The following is a 21,477-nucleotide window of genomic DNA, read 5'->3' on the forward strand; positions in this document are numbered from 1 at the left end:
CAGGGAGCCCAATGTGGGGCTTGATCCCAGAACCCTGAGATCACGACCTGAGCCAAAGGCAGACACTTAACCGACCAAGCCACCCAGGCGCCCTTAATTCTTTTTTTAAAAAAATATTTTTATTTATTTTATTTTATTTTATTTTTTTTTAAACATTTTTTTTTATTTATTTATGATAGTCATACAGAGAGAGAGAGAGAGGCAGAGACACAACAGGCAGAGGGAGAAGCAGGCTCCATGCACCGGGAGCCCGATGTGGGATTCGATCCCGGGTCTCCAGGATCGCGCCCTGGGCCAAAGGCAGGCGCCAAACCGCTGCGCCACCCAGGGATCCCCTTTTTATTTATTTTAAAGAGAGAGAGAGCTCATGTGCACACACAAGAGAGTGAAGTGGGGGAGGTGCAGGGCGGAGGGCAAGGGACAAGCAGACTCCACACTGAGCAAGGATCCCTATGCAAGGGCTTGATCCCACAACTCTGAGGTCATGACCTGAGCCAGAATCAAGATCTGGATGCTCAACAAACTGAGCCGCCTGGGTGCCCCTAAATGTTGTTTTTATTTTTATTTATTTTTCATTTTTTTAAAAAAAATTATTTATTTATTAATGAGAGACACAGAGTGAGAGAGAGAGGCAGAGACACAGGCAGAGGGAGAAGCAGGCTCCACGCATGGAGCCCAACATGGGACTCGATCCAGGGACTCCAGGATCACGCCCTGGGCCGAAGGCAGGCAATAAACCACTGAGCTACCCAGGGATCCCCTCAATGTTGTTTTAAATTCTGCAAACTGTTTTGCTTTTAAGTTAACAGAAACTGATCAGAACAATACAACCTGGGTGGCTCAGTGGTTCAGTGCCTGCCTTTGGCCCAGGGCATGATCCTGGAGACCCGGGATCGAGTCCCCCATCGGGGTCCCGGCATGGAGCCTGCTTCTCCCTCTGCCTGTGTCTCTGCCTCTCTCTCTCTATGTCTATCACGAATGAATAAATAAAATCTTAAAAACAAACAAACAATACAACAGATAATGATCTGATGAATTCTTTTATCTTTAAAAAATAATTTAGGGACAGTGCAGTAGAATGTTGACTGCAGGGTAACACCTTCATGTAGTGTTGTATACATTAAAATATATATGAAACAGATGGTCTCACCAGAAGTAAATGAACTTAAAAGTTTGTGGACTTCCTTTCCCCCCACAGAAAACACATACACATATGTACCATACATTACCATATACAGGATAATTTGAAAATATACCACTAAATCATCCATGCTCAAAGAGGAATTCATGATGGAAATGACAAAATAATTAAAATTGAACAATGACAGTACCATATATTACAACATGAGAAATTCAGCTCAAACCATTTCTGAGCACAGATTTATAGTCTTCAATGCATTTTTAAAAACTAAAATTTAAAAACGAAAGCAGATAATCCCTCAACTCAAAAAGCTAGAAAAAGAACCAACAAAATAAATCTAGAGAATGGAGAAGGAAAAACAAGAGCAGAGGTCAATGAAAAGGTAATGAAATCAATAAAATAGGTCTCTAGTGAAACTGATCTTGGAAAAAATGAGAAAAAGCGCATCTGATCAATATTAGGAACAAAGTATATAATAGAGGTACAGATTAGATCTTTCCACCTCGGGTCATTCCCGAGGTCACTGGCTTCTCTGAAATCAGGTGGTCACCCTGCTTTAGTTAGTGGCTTCCTCTCCTCTTGAGGAACAGCGGAGGGCTGCCTCTCTGAGCACCAGGAAATGGGGTGTACTCTTCTTTAGATGGAGGAGAAAGCAAACGTGACTGTATGTGTTTCACACGCTGTAAGAGAGTGGTTCACGTACCATCGTGTGTCAAAATCTCCCCTGGGTCTCATTTACTTCAGTTTTCTCTTTGGCTTAACCTCCTTCCTCTAACCTCCTTCACAGATAGCTTTCTTTCTTTTTCTTCTTTTTCCTCCCCTTTACTGAAGTATATAACATGCATTCAGCAGAGTACACAAATCTCAAGGAAACTGCCTGATGAATTTGAACATATGTATATGTAAGTGAAACCACTACCAGCTCAAGCTGCAGAACATTTTCAGCTGCCAGAAGGCTCTTTCTTTCCTCCCTGCTCATGTCTCTGTGTCTTTGCTGTTTCTTGTGCCCTAATACTTTTCCTCCAAGTAAACATATGGCTCATTTCTCAGCTCCTTCGAGTCTCAAATGTCAACTTCTCAATGGGGCCTGATCACCCTATTTGAAATGACAGTACCCTTCACATCCTCTATCTTCCTTCCCTATTCTTTTTTTTCCCTTATCCCTTCCTAATGGGTTACATGATGTATGTTTGTGTGTATATACACACATGCATACATACACATATGTACATACGTATAGCCCGCAGCTTCCCACTGCAATGTAAGTTCCATAAGCATAGCAATTTTGACTATTCTGACACTTCCATGCCATAATACTTACATGTCTGGCCCATAATAAGTCCTCAGTAATCCCTTGTTGAATGAAGACTTTAGTTATTGAGGCTATAAAGGTTGTAATGAGACAATCTGGTCTACAGCTGTCTAAAACCCCAAATGAAGGTCATTCCTGCACTGCTCTTCTAACTCAGGTATAACTCCCCATTACTTAGGTCTCCTGAAGTCTCTGTTCATTGCACCTCAAGATCTAGCAGAAAGAAATGAGCACGAGGATGCTGTAAGAACAGCTCTCAGATGGGCAGTGCCCTGGCTGCAGCACGTCAACAAGCAAGAGAATCTCTCCACCCAGCATGTAGTAGAGTCATGGTTTGTAGGGTGTAAGCAGTCACTTACCCTATCACAGCTGAGCTCCAGGAGGTGGTTGATGTGCCCATTAGTATTAAATGCCTGGGGAACTTAGGTGCTACAGCTTTATACAAGTTCAATGGGTTGGAGGATGTAAAGATAGTAAATTGGTCAAGTACTTTTTACGGTGCATCAGGAAAGCAACAAATATTGGTCTCATGTTGCTGGCTGGAAGCAGTTAAGGAAACACATTCTACCAAAAAGCACTGGTGAAACACAGGTTTAGAAACTGATTAGACATACAGTTAAACTATAGCATCACCTAAACTCTCACTCAGGATGGGCATCCATGAACACAATTTAGGTCCTGTTTGATAAAGAGTGGAATCCTGGAGATTGGAATAGGAGTAGGTGGGAAGAGTCCAAGGACCCAAGGATACTGGCCTATTTGAAGCACTTCTCTCCCACCCCAGCATAATCTGTGACCAAGGTCCAAAGATGACTTGGGCCTAAGGACAGTAGTCAAAGATTATAGAGGGAAGAGATTATACCCTAAATGAACTGTAGTAATTATCCATGCTATACTAGGAAGAGTCAGGAAGCATGATACACAGACTAACATGTGCTTGACAAGGGACTGCGGTACCAATGTGGATCATGCAGAATTGGTTGCTATGGTAAGGACTCATCTGGAGACTGTTCAATATGTTACTGCAGGATGACACTCCAGTGGTTTGTTGGATTGGCTGATTTAGACCTCAGCCTAGCACTAGCCTGTGCTGTCTGGCAAGGATGGTGGCTGTTAGTAAGAAGGCACACAGGGAGAAGGAGAGCCTAAGAAAATGGCAGGAACTCAGACTCTCTAAGCACTCACGTTGCTGAGGGCACTACAGGATAACACAGTCCTGTAGAACTGCCTTAAATGCTGAAAAGTGGTATTTCCTGGGTCTTTGTGAGATTCTTCTTCCTTACTACCATGTGTATCCTCATTAAAAACAAAACATTACTCAAGATAGTGCATGGTCACAATCTGTTTGTTGGAGCCAGAAAAGCTTCACTGAGACAGGAAAGGAGCCTGTGCAGAAGGAGAAGGGTGGGACCCTCAGCTGTCTGTTCTTACCGATTACTCTTCTGAAAATTTTCCAACTTAGTTCTGAAACACAGTGTTCTTATAGTTCTTTTCTTTCCTAGAATAATTCATGACCTATGGAGCTGAAGGGAAACTAGAGCTCATTCAGCACATGAACAAGAGGAGCAAATGGAGGCCCATTGAGAGATTGCCTTCTTACTCCATTTCCTTCAGCGATTCTTTCCCTACCATTTAACTGAGAATGTTCTCAAATCATCTGCCTCTTTTCTCTCTCTAGACTCATAATTTCAGCCTTCAATTATACACAGATCTGCTCTGAAATTTTTATCTCAAGCGCTAAATTCCCCGCCCCCCAATATTAGACTCTCAATTACTTGTGGAATGTTTATCTCCAAGTTTCACCACTGCCTGAAACTCAATATGGTTAAAACAGAGATCATGTCCTTTTCCCCCTCCCACTTTCTGCATTATTGTCATTAGCATTATCATTCTTTTAAAAAAAGTTCCTGGTGTCTTTGGTTCAGGTGATGATCCTGGGGTTCTGGATGGAGCTGAGCCCCGTGTCAGGCTCCCTGCTCACCTGGGAAGCTGCTTCTCCCTCTGCCCCTCCCCACCACTCGTGCTCGGTCTTACTTTCTCTTTCTCTCAAATAAATAAAATCTTTAAAAAAAGATATAAAGAATAAAATAACAAAGACTCATGTTTTTACTATGGACACTTAATATTATGCTATATTTGTTTCAGACTCAAAAACATTTTTATAGATATGGTTGGAAGTCTCCTATCCCATTCAATCTGGTCTCTCCTAAGAGGCAGCCACTCCTCCAAAGTTTGTCCCCCGCAAAAGCAGACCTGGAGATAAAGAATGATAAACATACAGAGTGATTTGGGAGGTTCAGGGACACTGGCAAGGGTGTGGGGAGGTGCTTTGGGGATGGGAAGACAGAGAACAGGGCCCAGTGTTAAACCAGCTACCACAGTGGGCAGCTACAGGCAAAGTGGGTTCTGGCAGCGTAAGCGCAGTCTTTTGTCAGGGATGCTGGCTGACAGAAATTAGGCTGATGTACACAGAAATGATAAGGGAATATACGGGAACATGGGCAAGAGTACTGGTAGCAGCTGTGATAGTGTGTACCCACTCTATTGACATTGCTTAGCTTTACTGCAACTGTTAAACATTGTTAATCTTTATATTATATGATATAATTAATAACACAAACAACAATGCTGATGTTGAAGGGGAATGGTGACTATAAATACACAACACTCAACACGAAAAAGGATAGTAGTTTGGGGAAATAACTTTGGTTCAAAGAGTTGTTTAGCTATTTATTGAATTTGTATCAAGTGCTTTGATTGATCTTCCTTTAATAGAAAGTAAAGAGATAAAACATGGGCCACAATTTATTTTTTGTTTGGTTCTACACTTCATTTGACTTTGACAAAATCTAATTTTCTCCCGTATCTTTCTTCATCTCCTATTTTAAGGTTGCAGTTATTAGGCTTAAACTATGATTGATATATGAGATTACAAGCGTTTGCTAAGAAGACTATATACAATCAGGAATGTCTTAGAATATAATTTTCTTTGCTGCAATCCATTAGCCTTTCTATTGAAAGGGAGAAAGATGCATGTGTGTGTACATGGTGGGGAGGGGGAGTGTAATGGAGACAAATTTCAACCTCATAATCAACCTTGCAGTGATGCTCTAAATCATTTAGCAAAGCCAGGAATAGTCTGTCTTCTTTGTACCCCCCAACCAATAGGACTCTTGATTTAACAACATAAAACTACAAAACAATATGTTTCCTATTCCCTTTTGCAGAGACCAAAAGGACTTAAAATAATCTTTAAATAATACTCCTCATAGATTCTATTATTGGACAAACAGATCTCTCTCCTTAGGATCTAACAGACAGAAAAATCACCCCACACTCAAAAAGATCTAGTCATCAGCAGGATCTTTCTGAAGAATTAGAACAGTCACTTGTAAAGCAGACCACATACAGCAGGAGAAAAATTAAAAAAAAAATCTCATATTGAGATTCAAGGATGTATCCACCAAATTTCATATTTCAAATGAGAAATGATTACAGAACTTGAAAACCCCATGGAGAACAACTGAGTGGGTTTAGATCAGAGGCAAAACATACTGGTGAAAAGAACTTCTGGAAACAGCATACATTTTACATCTGAAAGAAAGGTAATGTTTTCATAAAGTAATTCTCTACTGTTTTTCTACCTAATTCCATTTCCCTATAAAAACAAACCTCTTGAAAACAAATAAGAAAATACATTATGTGCCACACTATTTAAGCAGTAAGAAGATGAAGAATAGAGAGAGTCATGTCTAATACAGAGTCCTTATGCTTGTTTTTTAAACTGCCTTCATTAATCTATTGGAAACTTTGGATCCCTCTCCCTCTCCCTCTCCCTCTCCCTCTCCCTCTCCCTCTCCCTCTCCCTCTCCCTCTCCCTCTCCCTCTCCCTCTCCCTCTCCCTCTCCCTCTCCCTCTCCCTCTCCCTCTCCCTCTCCCTCTTCTTCTTCTTCTTCTTCTTCTTCTTCTTCTTCTTCTTCTTTTTAAGTATTCTCCATACCCAACATGTGGTTTGAATCAAGGGTTGCATGCTTTACAGACTGAGCCAGCCAGGTGCCCCTGGATCCTGCTCATAGAAAATCGTACATTTGTACAAAACATAAAACTGGCATAAAATTTCAGGAATTCATGGTCTCCTTAAAGCCCCAAAGTGATCAGTCTATTGACCCATTAGTGGTCCAGGAACACCAGGTTAAGAATTCTTTATTCAGAAAAAGGCAGAGAACACTTACATTATATAGAGGAATAGTCTTCATCACCTTGTACTGTTTAGTGGGATCCATCTTATACAGGTGACGATCAGTGACAAAAATTGCTCGGTCTTCCACCTTACTAAATCGATTCACCTATAAGAAAACAAACTAATAAGCCACTCATATTGCAACAAGAATGAAATCAAATGATCTACCAGGAAATTATCTATCTAGGGGGAGAGATGGCTGGTTGTGGAGACATATTCTTTAACAGATATGCATCATGCAAGGCCCATTCTACAGGATGAACAAAGATCTTAAAGGCCTAGCAGTTTCCAGATTTGTAGAATTTTATAATTTAAATTTCACAATTTTATAATTTAGCAGAGAAAACGTGAAAAACATGTAAGAATTAAAGGACTAAAAACATGTGACCCAGACACTATAAAGAAAATGCAAAGACAATCCAGGGAATAAGGAGAAAATGTTTTGCAAATCACATTTCTGATAAGGAACTTGTATCTCTAAAAGGATAGAACATATATTGTATCTAGAATATATAACTCAATAATAAAAAGACAAAAAATGGGTAAAGAATTTGAACAGACATTTCTTCAGAGAAGATATACAAATGGCCAATAAGCACATGAAAAGATGCTTGACATCATTAGCCATCAAGGAAATGTCCAGAACCACAGGGAGATACAAGTTCACCCCCACTAGCATGACAATAATAAAAAAGACAGACAATAACAAATGTTGGCCAGGATGTGGAGAAATTGGAACCCTCATCCCTAATGGTGGGAATGTAAAATGATGCAGTTGCTTTGGAAAATGGTCTGGCAGCTCCTCAAATGGTTAAATACAGAATTACCATATGACCCAGAAATCCCACCCATAGGTATATACACAAGGAAACTGAAAACATATTCACACAAAAACTTGTGCATGAATGTGCACAGCAGCATTAATCATGATAGCTAAAAAGAAGAAACAACCCGGGGCATGTGGGTGGCTCAGTGGTTGAGCATCTGCCTTTAGCTCAGGGCGTGATCCCAGGGTCCTGGGATCAAGTTCCACATTGGGCTCCCTGCAAGGAGCCTACTTCTCCCTCTGCCTATGTCTCTGCCTCTCTGTGTGTGTGTCTCTCATGAATAAATAAAATCTTAAAAAAAGAAAAGAAAAAGAAGAAACAACCTAAATGTTCATCAAATAACAAATGGATAAATAAAATAGGATATAGGGACCCCTGGGTGGCTCAGTGGTTAAGCGTCTGCCTTTGGCTCAGGGCGTGATCCTGGAGTCCCAGGATTGAGTCCCACATCAGGCTCCCTGCATGGAGCCTGCTTCTCTCTCTCTCCGTGTCTCTCATGAATGAATGAATGAATGAATGAATGAATAAATAAATAAATAAAATCTTAAAATAGGATATATTCACAATATGGAATATAATTTGTCTATCAAAAGAAATAAGTATTGATACATGTCATAACATGGATGAACCTTAAAAACATGATGCTATGTAAAAGAAACCAGTCCCAGAGGACCACATATTGCATGACTTCATTTACATGGAATGTCCAGAATAAGCAAATCTGTAGAAACAGAAAATATATTATTGGTTGCCTATGGCGGGGGGGGAGGTGGAGGGTTTGGAAGGATGACAGCTAAGGGGTAGGGGGCTTCTTTTTGAAAGCTGATTATGGTAATGGATATACAATTCTGTGAATACACTAAAAGCCAATGAATTGTATACTTTAAAATGGTGAATAGTATGGTATGAGATTATACCTCAACAAAGCTGTAAAAAAAATAAGACCTATTTGAAGATAACTCATTCTGCCCCTTCCTATTTCAATGGGTAGGCATATTTCAGACCAAATTCCCTAGAGAATAATGAGTATGTCATTAAATCTACATGGTCAAAAATGGACAGTGCCTTCCTAGTGCCTATGGAACAAATGCCCCATAATTACTACTATTCAAAACAAGAGTGGGTTACATGGAAAGGCAGCAAATGCACCCCGAAGAAACGCAGGTAGATGCCTAATGTGGATGTGGTAGAGGGGGGTTCCTGCTTTGAGTACAAAGACTAGAGGTTTCCAAGGTCCACTGCCACTCAGAATCCAGGATTCCTTTTTCTAACTTTCAAGAGTTTTTCTATCTGCCACTATTCTCCTTTTCATTTATTTTATTTTTTTATTTTTAAGATTTTTTTAAAGTAATCTTTATATCCAATGTGAGGCTTGAACTCATGACCCCAAGATTAAGAGTCATACGCTGTACTCACTGAGCCAGCTAGGTGCCCCACTATTCTCCTTTTTAAACTTTATTTCTTTAAGGGCTCTGTTCCTTCTGACAGGTTTCTTCATGTTATTCTCTCTTTTAAATGTCATGGTTTCTACTCTCTTCTTTTTATCTCTATATATTTTAAGATATTGCTTAAATTCTCATTCCATTATAAAACTGCTACAATTTCTAAAGTAAAAATATGAATACTCTCTCCTCTAACCTTCTATTACACAGTTGTAGAGGGAATATATAGGATCCATATAGAGTTAAGAATGAAATAAAAAAATTAATATCACAACCAAAGGGCACAGAGTTTTTCTTTCAAAGCAGGATAGTTGAGAATATGATGAGCTATTGGCTTAAGTGCTTTTGCTAACATAAAAGACTAGATTCCTCTCCCAAAGGCTTTTTTTAAAAATGAAAGACAGACAAGGCAGGTTTGCTGATGTTTATAAATTCTAAGACAATAAAGTTAAATCTATCCTTAGTCTGTACCTTCTCATTGTGAAATTTAGTTATTATCTTACTTCTCTACAAAAAAGGGCAAAAATTTTCATTTAGTAGTTGTAAAGTTTTAATAATTTCAAGGACACTTGTAAGTTTTAGACTGTGGATGCTTGTTAGAACATACTTGATAAAACAGCTACGTAGAACAATGTGTTTTTAAACTTGTAGTTGAAGCTCTGTTCGGCATAGGACGTTCTACTTGTGAATCTTGTGATAGTCTACTATAACCTCACAAACATAGATCTAAGTAACTCAGCCACTATAAAAGATTACACAGATTATCTGAAGATTGGAAGTATATGAAAAAGCTGCTTTCCTTGTAAAATGGCCACAAATATGTTACCAAAATAGTGACAAACAAAATTTAGACATTTACTTGAAAACAAAGTAAAAACATAACTATATGATTTTTTTTTAAATGAAGGTCAAGAAATAGCAAAACTATTTTACAGTAAAGGCAATCAGAAGAGTGGTTGCCTTTGGGGTGGTAGGGCTTGGCTGGGAAGGGGTGTGAGGGAGCTTTACAGAGTGATGGAAATGTTCTATCTGGATAGGGTTGTGATTTACATGACTGTTCACACTAGTCAAAACTCACTGAACTGTATACTTCAAATCTGTGTATCTACTTATATATCAATACAAGTACATAAGCAAAACACTGTAACATCTCAAATATCCAGGGCAGATTCATATTTACTGCCTTATTATTTCACAGACAATAATTCTGTCTTCCAGCCAGACTGGAAGTTCCTTGAGGGTCATTATCATATGGTGGCTTTCCTCTTATACCTCACAGCAGCCAGTACAGAATTGGGCAAATAGCATTTACTATATCCTGCTGATCAGCTGGTTTTTAGAGCACTTTTAATCTGGCAGGATAATTTCAAGAAGTGTTCTTCCCCACATGAGCCAATCAGTGTTGATGATAGGAGGTGTCAGGCTGGAAAACAGAGTGGCACATTGGGGAGGTTACATAATGTGCAAAAAAATTTCCCAAGCAGCAAATTAAAGCACTTTTGCTCAATAGCTTAAGTCCCATTGCCCAGTGGGTCTTGGAAAACCTTCATTTCTGCACTGAAGAAAGAGGAACTGAGGACTCTTGCTTTGCTGTTTTTGAAGCTGGAAAACTATCAGCAAGCTAGCTCTTTAATAAAAAGCTCCCTCCCTAACATAGCATGCTCTATAAAAGCACATGGATTGCTCATCTGGAATTATTTATTCTTTTGGTTGGAACAGTTGAGATTTATTTGTATATTTTATTATATCTCATAAAGACTCTTTTCCAAGAGTTAATTTATCCCTTCAGAGTCTATATTCCTGGAGGGCAAGACCTTTACCAGCAGCCATAACTACAATACTCTGTACACAGAATGCTTACAGGACAGATGAACCATCCTAAGTGGATCTACGAGAAATATTTGTGTCTGTACTTGCAACACTGTAATTCTTGGTTGGAGCTACCCTTGTAAAATCTTTGGACTCACACTTTCACTGAGAAAAGGGGCTTTCCATAATTAGTTATCTAAAAATGTTATTGAATTATTTTTTCCTACATTTTAAAATCCAGCACATAACTCCTATTAATTAGAAAAAGTTTACTGATAAGCATTTCCTTAAATTAAATGATTTGAGGGGATCCCTGGGTGGCTCAGCAGTTTGGTGCCTGCCTTCAGCCCAGGGCATAATCCTGGAGTCCCAGGATCAAGTCCCACATGGGGCTCTCTGCATGGAGCCTGCTTCTCCCTCTGCCTGTGTCTCTGCCTTTCTCTCTCTCTCTCTTTCTGTGTCTCTCGTGAATAAATAAAATATTAAAAAAAAATCACATTTCCTGCATTTAAAAAAAATTAAATAATTTGTTAATTTTTTTTTGAAAATTACAGTGTGCACTTTTAAGCACTTTATATGCTGCTGATGATATACAAAGGAATGATATGAAGCCCTTGGTTGTAATAAGAACCTGAGACTAGCAGATGGGGTTGAGATAAGTAAGAAACTAATGTGAAAATAATTTCATATAAAGATAAACATAAAATAAATGGGGTCGGGAGAAAATGTACTTGTGATTCTGTAAAGTGCTACTTTATGAGTCAGAGAATGCCCAATTTGTAGGTCAATCTTTCCCTAACAGGCAGAATTAACCACAGGACATTTTATACATAAGGAATTAATTACATGCTAATTGGGATGTTTCAGTTTGGGTAATACTGAAATCAAAACTGAGCACAAAAAATTCCTGAGCAACTATAATGTCATGTTTCTCAGTGACTAGAAGGAAAAGCAAAGCAAAGTAAAACAATAAAGAACACTAAAACCTCTCCCCTAAGTAAAACAGAAGGCACACCTGTGATAATATATCCCTTATCCCTGCTCCCCAGATCCTACTTTCAAGATGTAAATAAAGAAGTTAGAGATTAATTTGAACACACTATTACCTTTGGTAGGATATACAGCTAACTAAATTAGGATAGGGAAGATAGGACACAGGAGGGTATACTGCTATAGGTAGGAGAGCCAACTAAAATTTAGATTTTGAACTGTCTTCTCCCTTATAGTTTTAGAAATCCATCAATTTACCAAACATTTTTTTAATAACCAAAACATATTTTTCAGTTTTCAACATGACAAAATGGTATCTGTAATTAAGAGTAAAGTAGTTTCTATGTGGTAAAAAGAATAATTACTGTTGGTAGTAATTATTTACCTCCCATAGCAATGATTTTTGCCATAAGAGGGATTTGGCCCTTGTTGGAAGACCTGAAACAAGGTGCCTGCAGAGCTCCTATATTAGCATTTTTCTAAGTCGTTCTGCACAACACCAGCCTCATGTGATGCTTTGTGAAAAAAAGGGTTCCAAGTCAGGTTGGTTGGAGGAACATTGCAGATCACAGCCTCCCCTAGGATATTCATAACCCGTGAATATATTAAAGGCTCTGAGAATTTTGCACTTAAAGAACATATTTAAACTGCTTAACCCAGTATTTCCCACATATGATACAAGGAATCCTTTTTAAAAACAAATTAATACATTCAACAGAACACTGGTTGATGAAACCCATGTTGGAGGACACTAACCATTTGTGCCCATCTTAGAGTATGGAGACTAGACAGTATCTAAAGTGGAACATGAATAATAAGTAAAAGCAGTGTTCCTCATCTTTGGCAAAATCATATTGAAAAATATATGTGTGTTGCACAAGAGTATGAAAAAAGAAAAGCTTGTTGCATAATTTCACGAGGTCACACAAGAGTCAAAAACAACAGGCCAGCCACAGTGGTAAAGTGGAGAGTACTTTCCTTTTTGTGATTATGTCCGTGAGTTTTCTATTTTGTTTTTAAAGATTTTATTTATTTATTTGAGAGACAGAGAGAGAGAGAGAAAGAGAGAGCGAGCACAAATGGGGTGAGGGGCAAAGGGAGATGCAGACTGCCAGCTGAGCAGGGAGCCTGATATGGGGCTTGATTCCAGGACTCTGGGATCATGACCTGAGCTGAAGGCAAATGCTTAACCATCTGAGCCACCCAGGTGCCCTGTCCATGAGTTAACTTGGAAACCAAAAGACAAAAACCTTAAAGCAGCAATTTTATTGAAGTGCTGTTAAGACATATTGCATTCCTTTTTATATAAAAACGTAGTTTGTAATGAGAACAGGTCATAAATCTTTACCTTGTGTTTTAGCAACTCAAATCATCCTTAAAACAGATCAAGTGAGTGGGAAGGACATGATGTACCAAAGAGAGAGCTTTAAGTTGCGTAACTTAGCAGAATCAAGATGGCAAGGAGAAAATTTTAACATATATAAATAAATTTGTAAATTCAAACTTAATTAAAATAATTATGGCATAGGAGCACTGTTTTCCTTTCTCATAAATTCATGCAGTAATAGAAAAGTTGGATCACAGATTCAGTATTAGATGAAATCTCATCTTATTTCTTCTATCACCCATGCTAAAATACTCAACCAAAGAAAACTCCTTATCACCTTGCTTTTGCCCTAACCCTTCTGGTAATCTATTTATAGTTTTAGTCAACAGTACAGGGGCTAGAGATAAAGTTCCCTTGGGGAATTAGAACAACAGAAAACACACTACGGGTAAGAGTAGCTACCTGCAGAAGTCTCCCACCTTAAAGAGCATTTTATAACTGTAGATAATGGAAAGTGGTTGTTTCAAAAAGAATCAAAGCATAAAGAGGGCTTAACTGAAATCATACCAAGTTTACCTTGGCATGTCCTTGGAACTGAAAAATTTCTAAAAAAGACATTAGCTAAACTCAACACCAAAAAACCCCAAACAATCTGATTAAAAAATGGGCAGAGGAACTGAATAGACATTTTTCCAAGGAAGACATCTAGATGATCAAGAAGCACATGAAAAGATGCTCAACATCACTCAGCATCAGATAAATGCAACTCAAAGCCACAATGAGATATGATCTCACACAAGTCAGGATGGTTAGAGTCAAAGACAAGAAATAACAAGTGTTGGTGAGGACGTGGAGAAAAAGGAACCCTCGTGCGCTGCTGGTGGGAATATAATTTGGTGCAGCCACTGTGGAAAACAGTATGGAGGTTCCTTAAAACATTAAAAATAGAACTACTAAATGGATCCAGTAATTCCACTACTGGGTATTTACCCAAAGGAAAGGAGAATACTAATTCAAAAAGATATCTGCACTCCTGTATTTACTGTAGTATTATTTTTAAGAGTCAAGATATGGAAGCAAGCTACGTGTCCATCAAAACATAAACTGATAAGGAAGATAGTGTATATATATGTATATATGTTACATATATATATAATATATACATATGATATATTTAATAGATTATCATGCAACCATAAAAACAATGAGATCTTGCCATTTGCAACAACATGGGTGAACCTAGAGGATATTATGTGAAGTCAAACTGAGAAAGAAAAATACCATATGATTTCACTCATACATGCAATCTAAAAAAGAACAAGTGAATAAATAAAAAGCAGAATCAGACCTATAAATACAGAGAACAAACCCAACTGATGGTTGCCAGAGGGAAGGGGGTAGGGGGGCAGGCAAAATGCATAAAGGGGTGTGGGAGAAACAGGCTTCCAGTTATGGAATGAAGAAGTCACGGGAATAAAAGGACAACGTAGGAAATATAGTCAATGATACTGTGATAGTGTGGTATGGTGACAGGTGGTAGCTATAGTTGGTGAGCACAGCATAACGTATAGAGTTGTTAAATCACTAGTTTTACCTAAAATTAATATAACATTGTGTGTCAACTATACTTAAATAAAAAAATTTATATCATTTAAGATATAGTGTGAAGAAATATTATTTTTCATTGAGTTTAGAAACATAAGAATGGTAGGGGCAGAGGGATTGGGGGAGAGAGAATCCTCAAGCAGACTCCCTGCTGAATGTGGAGCCTGACATGGAGCCCGATCCCAGGACCCTGAGATCACAACCTGAGCCAAAATCAAGAGTCAGATGCCTAACTGATGGAGCCACCCAGATGTCCCAGAAATAGTTTTCTTAAATTCATCGATTTCATTAATATTTTGAAGTTTATTTGCATACTTTTTACAAAATGCTTTTTTATTAATTACTGCAATTTCCTCTCTATTTTGTGAAAACAAGTATTTTAAAGTTTTTAAGTGCCAGTTATGTCGCCTGCCTTCCACAATTCATTTGCCTAGCTGCCATCATCTGCAGGTAATAGTCCACATACACATCTTGCCTCAGATAAACAACTAAATTCACAGCACATGACTCCCCCTCCCCCACCACCTGAATTCTCTGTCCTTGAGACTATGTTCTTCTTCCCTCCTTCCCTACCTTTAAAATAGCAATAAAACATGTACAAGTAGTACTATAAGATCATGAAATGTTATTCTATGAAAGACACCCATGCAGTGAAGTACAAATTCCAGATCTCAGGGAGGTTCTCCCCGCCCCCCCCGAAACAGTAACCCCAAATCTTCACTTCCTAACCCTGAAGCTGTAGTCACCTCAGCCACTGCAGCCTGGCCTCAGCACAGGCAGGTGGTGCTCACTGATGGTGGAGCTGGGGCTGGAGCTAGTAGGAGGTTTGACTGCAGCCACAGCTAAGTTAAGGTCCTCTGAATCCATCTTTTCTTCCCCAGGGAGGCCTATTTCCAGGCTGTCTCACCTTACGGACATGACAGGAAAAGAGGACATTCATGTATTTGTCCTTCCGTTTCAGTTCATTTGCAACGGGGACGAAAGTGCCTGAAGTCTGAGGTGTATCTGGCTTCTGAAAGAAAAAGGAAACATGATAAAATGATTCTGCTTAGCATTTTAGATGAAAAGGCAATCTTTTAGTAGCCTGCTTTACAACCACACTCAGACGGTTTCACACACATACTTTTATCTCCTATCCCAGATGGTGGGCTGCTGCAGGGGTGTTATACCACCAAAGGGCCTATCAAATTTTTAAAATAAGGAATGGGAGAGAGGATGAAATGCAGCTTTGGGAATAATTAATATAAAGGTGGTGATTAAAAATAGCTGTTGAATTATGCAAGGGAAGGTTCAAATGTGCAAAAATTAGGTTTTGGAGTGTGTACCTAATACATATGGCACAGAGCGACAGACAAGCCTTTTTTAAAGCAGGGGAAACATCAAACATTGCACAGCTAGAAGCCAAAAAAATCTTTTAGTTTAGTATCACTCATGAAAGTTTTGTTTCTGTAGTTGTCTCATTCTTTCCACAAATTTCTGGGGAAAAAGTCTTTTCTTTCTTTGTAAAGGGAGCAGGAGTAGATTCCACTTTGTTCTCCTCCACCTACCGAAGCAAGATAGTTGCCTTCCCAGGCTCTCTGGAGCCCAAGGTCAGCCCTTTGACCTTTCAACATTTCCATGGCTGCAACCTTTGCCCTGACCTGGGGCAGGTCAGAAGCGGGCAAGCTCTTGATGAGCTGGGATGCTCTCCATCTGCAAGAGAATAAACGAAATGTATTAAGATTTAGAAACCCAATCCCATTCATGTCCCCAAATAACTGAGCTGTCATTAAGCAGAATTTAAACCAAACTATTTACATGCTACCCCAACTCCCCCACCCCAAAGGTCTCCAAGATATACACAGAACTTGTTAAAATATACAAAGACTTTTGTGTAACTTGCTTTGTCATTTGTGTTTTGAAGTGACTAGAACTCTGTGGTACATGGGTTCTTATAACATTTACAGTCAGGGCACAGAAAGTTTAGATTAATCCTTCCTTCATCCAACACTAAGGCATTCACTGAGCACTCTCGAGGCACTTACTAAACTCCAGGTGCTGTTCTAGGTGGTGGAAGCCCAGCAGTAAACAAATGGATAAAGGTCCCTTCTGCTAGGTGCTTACATTCCAGAAGCGGGGACAGACAACAAACCAAGTGTGAGTGATGTGCTAAGTGCTATGAAGAAATTCAGGCAAGGAAAGGACAGGAGCCCAGTGGCAGGCAGGAACAGGGGGCGGGTCTTATTTATACAGGGAAGTCTGTGGGGCACCACTGATCAGGATAGATGAGCAAAGACCTTCAGAAGTGAGGGGGGTACATGGATATTTGGGCAACAGCATCCTCTCCAGGGGGAGAGCACAGCAGGGCAAAGGCTCTAAAGCATACACTTGCTAGGCAGATTGGAGGACCAATAAGGAGCCCTGAGGAGTGCAGGAGGGCAGGCACAGGGGGTGGGTGTGGGCACAGGAGGGGAGGCCAGAGGGCAACCCAGGGACAGATCTACAGAGCACAGAGGCCACTGTCAGGTCTCTGGCCTTCACTCTGGATGAGACTCGATGCCACTGGGAGGTTCTGAACAAGGAAGGGACACATCCTGACTCCTGCTTTACAGAATCATTGCTCTGTTGGAAGAAGGCTACCGTGGCTCTTTCCATACGGCACATGGGAGAGGTTGGTGGCTGGGATCAGGGAGGAAGTGGTGGAGGCAGAGACAGCTGTTGGTCCTGGATGTATTTTGAAGGACACGCCAGTAGATCTGCTGATGGATAAGACACGGGAGCAAGAGAATAGGGGAGATTTAAAGACGACCCCAAGACTGCTCGGTCCAAGTAACTGAAAGCATAAACTGGAAGCAGTCTATTCCTGATTGAGCAAAACAAGCACGAGGCTTTTATTCTGTCAGGGCTATCCCAGCCTCACATGGACTTATGTCCTCCTTTCTGCTGCAGGAGCTTGCAGCAGGGGTTGGAAACAAACCCACAATTTCTCTATGTCAGATGAAATAATCGAGGCTGGTGGTCCTCTAGCTATCTTCCCCAGGACGCAAGGAAGAGATGCCCCTGACACTGAGAGGTGGTGCTCTTTCCCCGATGTATGTACACAGAACGTCAGACCACTTCCATCTTATATTTTCCTGAGATGTATTCTGGCTTCAAGACAGTGACTGGAGCTCAAAGGTTTGTTTTTCTCTCTTACATTCCGACTGAAATAACCAAATAAATATACAAATAAGGAAAAGCTCTGTAAGCAGCCCTGAAGAATAGGAATGATGTTGGTGAACTGAGAGACAGGAAGACCTTGTTGGAGACCTGAAGTAGACTGGACCGAGCCACTGGTGAAGTGGCTCAGTGCCAAGCAGTCCACCTGGTGGAAGGAGAGGAGCCCCTTCGGCAGAAATGGCCTGGAGAATCGTTGGGCCTGAGCAGCTGGGGCTGGTGGCCAGGGCAGGTGGTGAAGGATCTCACAGAGGAAGAAGTGCCAGCTCTCTGCACAAAGAATGGTTGCCCATGGTGAGATGGGGACCCCTGTTGTAGCAGACAGCATAGGAGGTAGGATTCAAAAACACAATAGCGTGTAAAAAGTAAAGGCTCAGATTAATGGTGGAACCCTCCTCTCTGCTTTCTATGGCCAACAGACAACCCAATGGGACAGATTATATTAAGGTCATTAATATTATACAGATTATATATAAGTATATAATTATAATTATATTATACAGATTATATTATATTAAGGTCATTCCAGAAGACGCTGAAAGAATGACAGGATAGGAGCAGTTGGTGGTCACAGGTGACAGGCACATCCTACAACACTACGTGGCTTGCTGAGCAGCTGCCCCAAATTAGCCCTTGGGTCGCAAATTTTATTCCTGGGGTGGGAGGGAGCAGTCTTTTCTCTGTCTGCTGGTCTGTTTTCAGCCTGAGTGCCCAGTCCATCTGCTCCTTCTTTACACCCACTGTGGCCCAGGATGAGGTCCATATCTGACTGACTCCAGGGCACAGAGGCACACAGGACATCTGGGACTTGACCTATATAACCATGGACAGCACCACACAGGCTTCTCACTCTGATCAAGGAAACTGCCATCTACAAAGGTCCATAGCCCCCAACATTTTTATGGTTCACCAGCCTCAACAATATGATAAGGAGGACAAAGCTGAGCATGAGTAAGGCTCCCAGGCTCCTCAGAATGAAAAAGAATTACTGTGAGGAACAGGAGTGAGCTTAACCATGATTAGCCACACGTTGAGATTTTAGAAACAAACAAACAAACCCCCCAAAAAACAAAAGCCAACAACCACAGCAGGGTCTTTTAACACATTTCTCTCAGTAGTCCAGTCCACAGATCAAAAAAGTGAAGAATAAATTAAGTAGGATACAGTGACAAATCAGGGGTTGGTAAACCACAGTCTGTGCCAAATTCAGCCCATGGCCTGGTTTTGTGCTGCTCACAAGCTAAGAATAGTTTTTTTTTACATGTTTGACAAAACCAGAGCAAAACAAAGTATGTGACAAAGACCATATGTAGCCCATAAAGCCTATGATACTTATCACCTGGCTCATAACGGAAAAAGTTGCCTTTGGATGAGATTAACACAACTGGCAGGATTCATTCAGAATCCTGCGTGTGCTTGTTGCGCGTGTGGGCACCCACATGTGTCTGCAAAGTCAGCAAACAGAGCCAATGCATGCTTTTCAAAATGCTCATTAACTCAAAGCCCCGAGAAGGCTGTTTGGGACTGTCTTATATCTTTCTTGTTTGTCACCATATCCCTGGAATCTAGGACAGTGCCCATGACATAGTTGGCCTTGAGTAAATATTTGCTGAATGAATAAATTAAATTTTGCAAAAATTAATGAATTCTAGGCTATATATAAAACCATCGCAATCTAAAAAGAAGACTGTATAAGCCACAGTGCAACACAAAATCAATAGTTCTTTGTGGCCATTAAAAATACCACATAGATCTTTCTTTATAGACATGGATTTTTAAGTAATCCTATAACCATGCTTGTGTAAAAAAAAAAAAAAAAGGGAAAAAAGTCCAGATATGTGACTGTGTATGCATACATACTCTTATTATGAGCAAACATTTCTACAGTGTTTATTATGTGTCAGGCACTATCTGAAATGCTGTGTGTGTGTGTATTATTTTACTCATAATCTTTTCAAGAACCCTATGAGCAGGTACTACTATTATGGCACTTTTGTAGATATGGTAACTGAGGCACGGATTATCTAATTTGCCCAAGATTATACAACTAGGCAGCAGCAGAGATTAGAATATAAGCCCCAGCTCCAGGATTTGTGTTCTTAACCACTATATCATGCTGTCTCTTATATGTGGGTGTGTGCTTGTAAATGCACAGACACAGACATAGAAGGATACAAACTAATTGTTAAGAGTGATTATCTTAGGGGAAGGGTATAAAATGGGGGAGAGGAGGAGGTGTGGAGGATTTCAGTTTTATATCCTATGTATTTCTACATTAATTCTCTTTAAAAAAAACAGTACACATGTATTTATGCATAGCTTAATTACTTTTTAAGTTAAGTTAAAATTCAGGTTACAGACACCATTCATGAAAAACACTTACTTGTGCATTAAAAGCCTGCCAGGATTTACAACAAACATTTATAGTATTAGATCTGAAAACTGAGGTAATTTTGCTTTCAATAATTCTTTATTGTTTGAGTTTTTCTTTTTATGAGATACCATTTCTTTTCTTTTTTTTTTTTTTTTTTTACAAAAAGCAAATGGGATACATAGTAAAGAATTTTCTTCCTATGCATTTTTCTTTACCTTTTGATATTTGCCACCAACTATACAGAGCTAACTCTAAAGGAAGATAAAATCTGATTTAGCACAGAATTATAAATTAGTTCTTTTACATTCAGTATGCCAATTATTTCATAGTGTTCTTTGTGGAATACCACAATGCCAAATGACCACATCTGAGAACCATTAGCTTACTTTATGTGACTAGATGGCTGTATCTAAGACACAGCTGAATTAATCTGGTGCACACTAGTATCAAACAAGTGTGAATAATGAGAGCTAAGAGGCAGTGAATAACTACAAACTCAGACTCATCGGGGCAGTTAATAAAAAACGAAGAGTAGCTGGAAACATACCAGATTTTAAATGGGTATTTATTTATGTAAAAATAAATGGTTGCTCTAAAACTATTTCCCCCCTCACACTTTAGAATCATCTAGGGGGCGCCTGGATGGCAGTTAAGTCAGTTAAGCATCCGACTCTTGGTTTTGGTTTCAGGTTGTGATCTTGGGGTCATGAGATGGAGCACTACACTGTGGAGTCTGCTTGAGATTCTCTCCCCCTTTCCCTTTCCCCCTCCTGCTCATGCTCTCTATTTCTCTCTCCTTCTCTCTAAAATAAATAAATCCTTAAAAAAAATCATGCGGGAAACTTTAGGAAGGACCTTTGTTTGGGCTCCACTCCCCAGTTCTGTTAAATAGGACTTTCTGGAGACTTGGGCTTCGGTATGTTTAATAAACTCCTTGGTATATTTCATAACCAGGATAGAAAAGCATTGTGAGAAAGACTCACAGACTTTCCAGTTTGAGTTACGTGTGGGGATTTTAATAGTTATTTTTTGCTAATAAAAGAAAGAGACAGCATGCTAATAGCTTATCTTAACTATGTCATGATCCAGGGTTTGTGGCACACTGCTGTCAAGTGCCAAAGGAATGCACTTCCTTTAGCACAGTTCTATTGTTTTGAGAAGTAAACAGATGTGTTTTGAGAGTGAAATTTATAGACCTGGAGCCACGAGGTAAAG

At 39.7% G+C, this 21,477-nt stretch overlaps 1 protein-coding gene across 3 annotated transcripts in view; it reads right to left on the bottom strand.

Moving 5' to 3' along the window:
• Positions 1-21,477, bottom strand: part of MYO1D (myosin ID) — a 326,596-nt gene that overhangs the window by 122,379 nt on the left and 182,740 nt on the right. For 2 of the 3 annotated variants that reach the window (XM_072779460.1, XM_072779462.1), the window contains exons 18-20: positions 16,241-16,385; positions 15,601-15,705; positions 6,686-6,799 (exon numbers count right to left, since the gene is read on the bottom strand). In XM_072779460.1, coding sequence (XP_072635561.1) covers positions 6,686-6,799; positions 15,601-15,705; positions 16,241-16,385 — 364 coding nt within the window. Of the gene's footprint in view, positions 1-4,529; positions 4,707-6,685; positions 6,800-15,600; positions 15,706-16,240; positions 16,386-21,477 lie in introns of those variants that run through there. The other variant, XM_072779463.1, reaches the window with a different exon arrangement.

Source organism: Canis lupus, chromosome 16 (assembly GCF_048164855.1).
Source record: "Canis lupus baileyi chromosome 16, mCanLup2.hap1, whole genome shotgun sequence".
Lineage (NCBI taxonomy): Eukaryota > Metazoa > Chordata > Mammalia > Carnivora > Canidae > Canis > Canis lupus.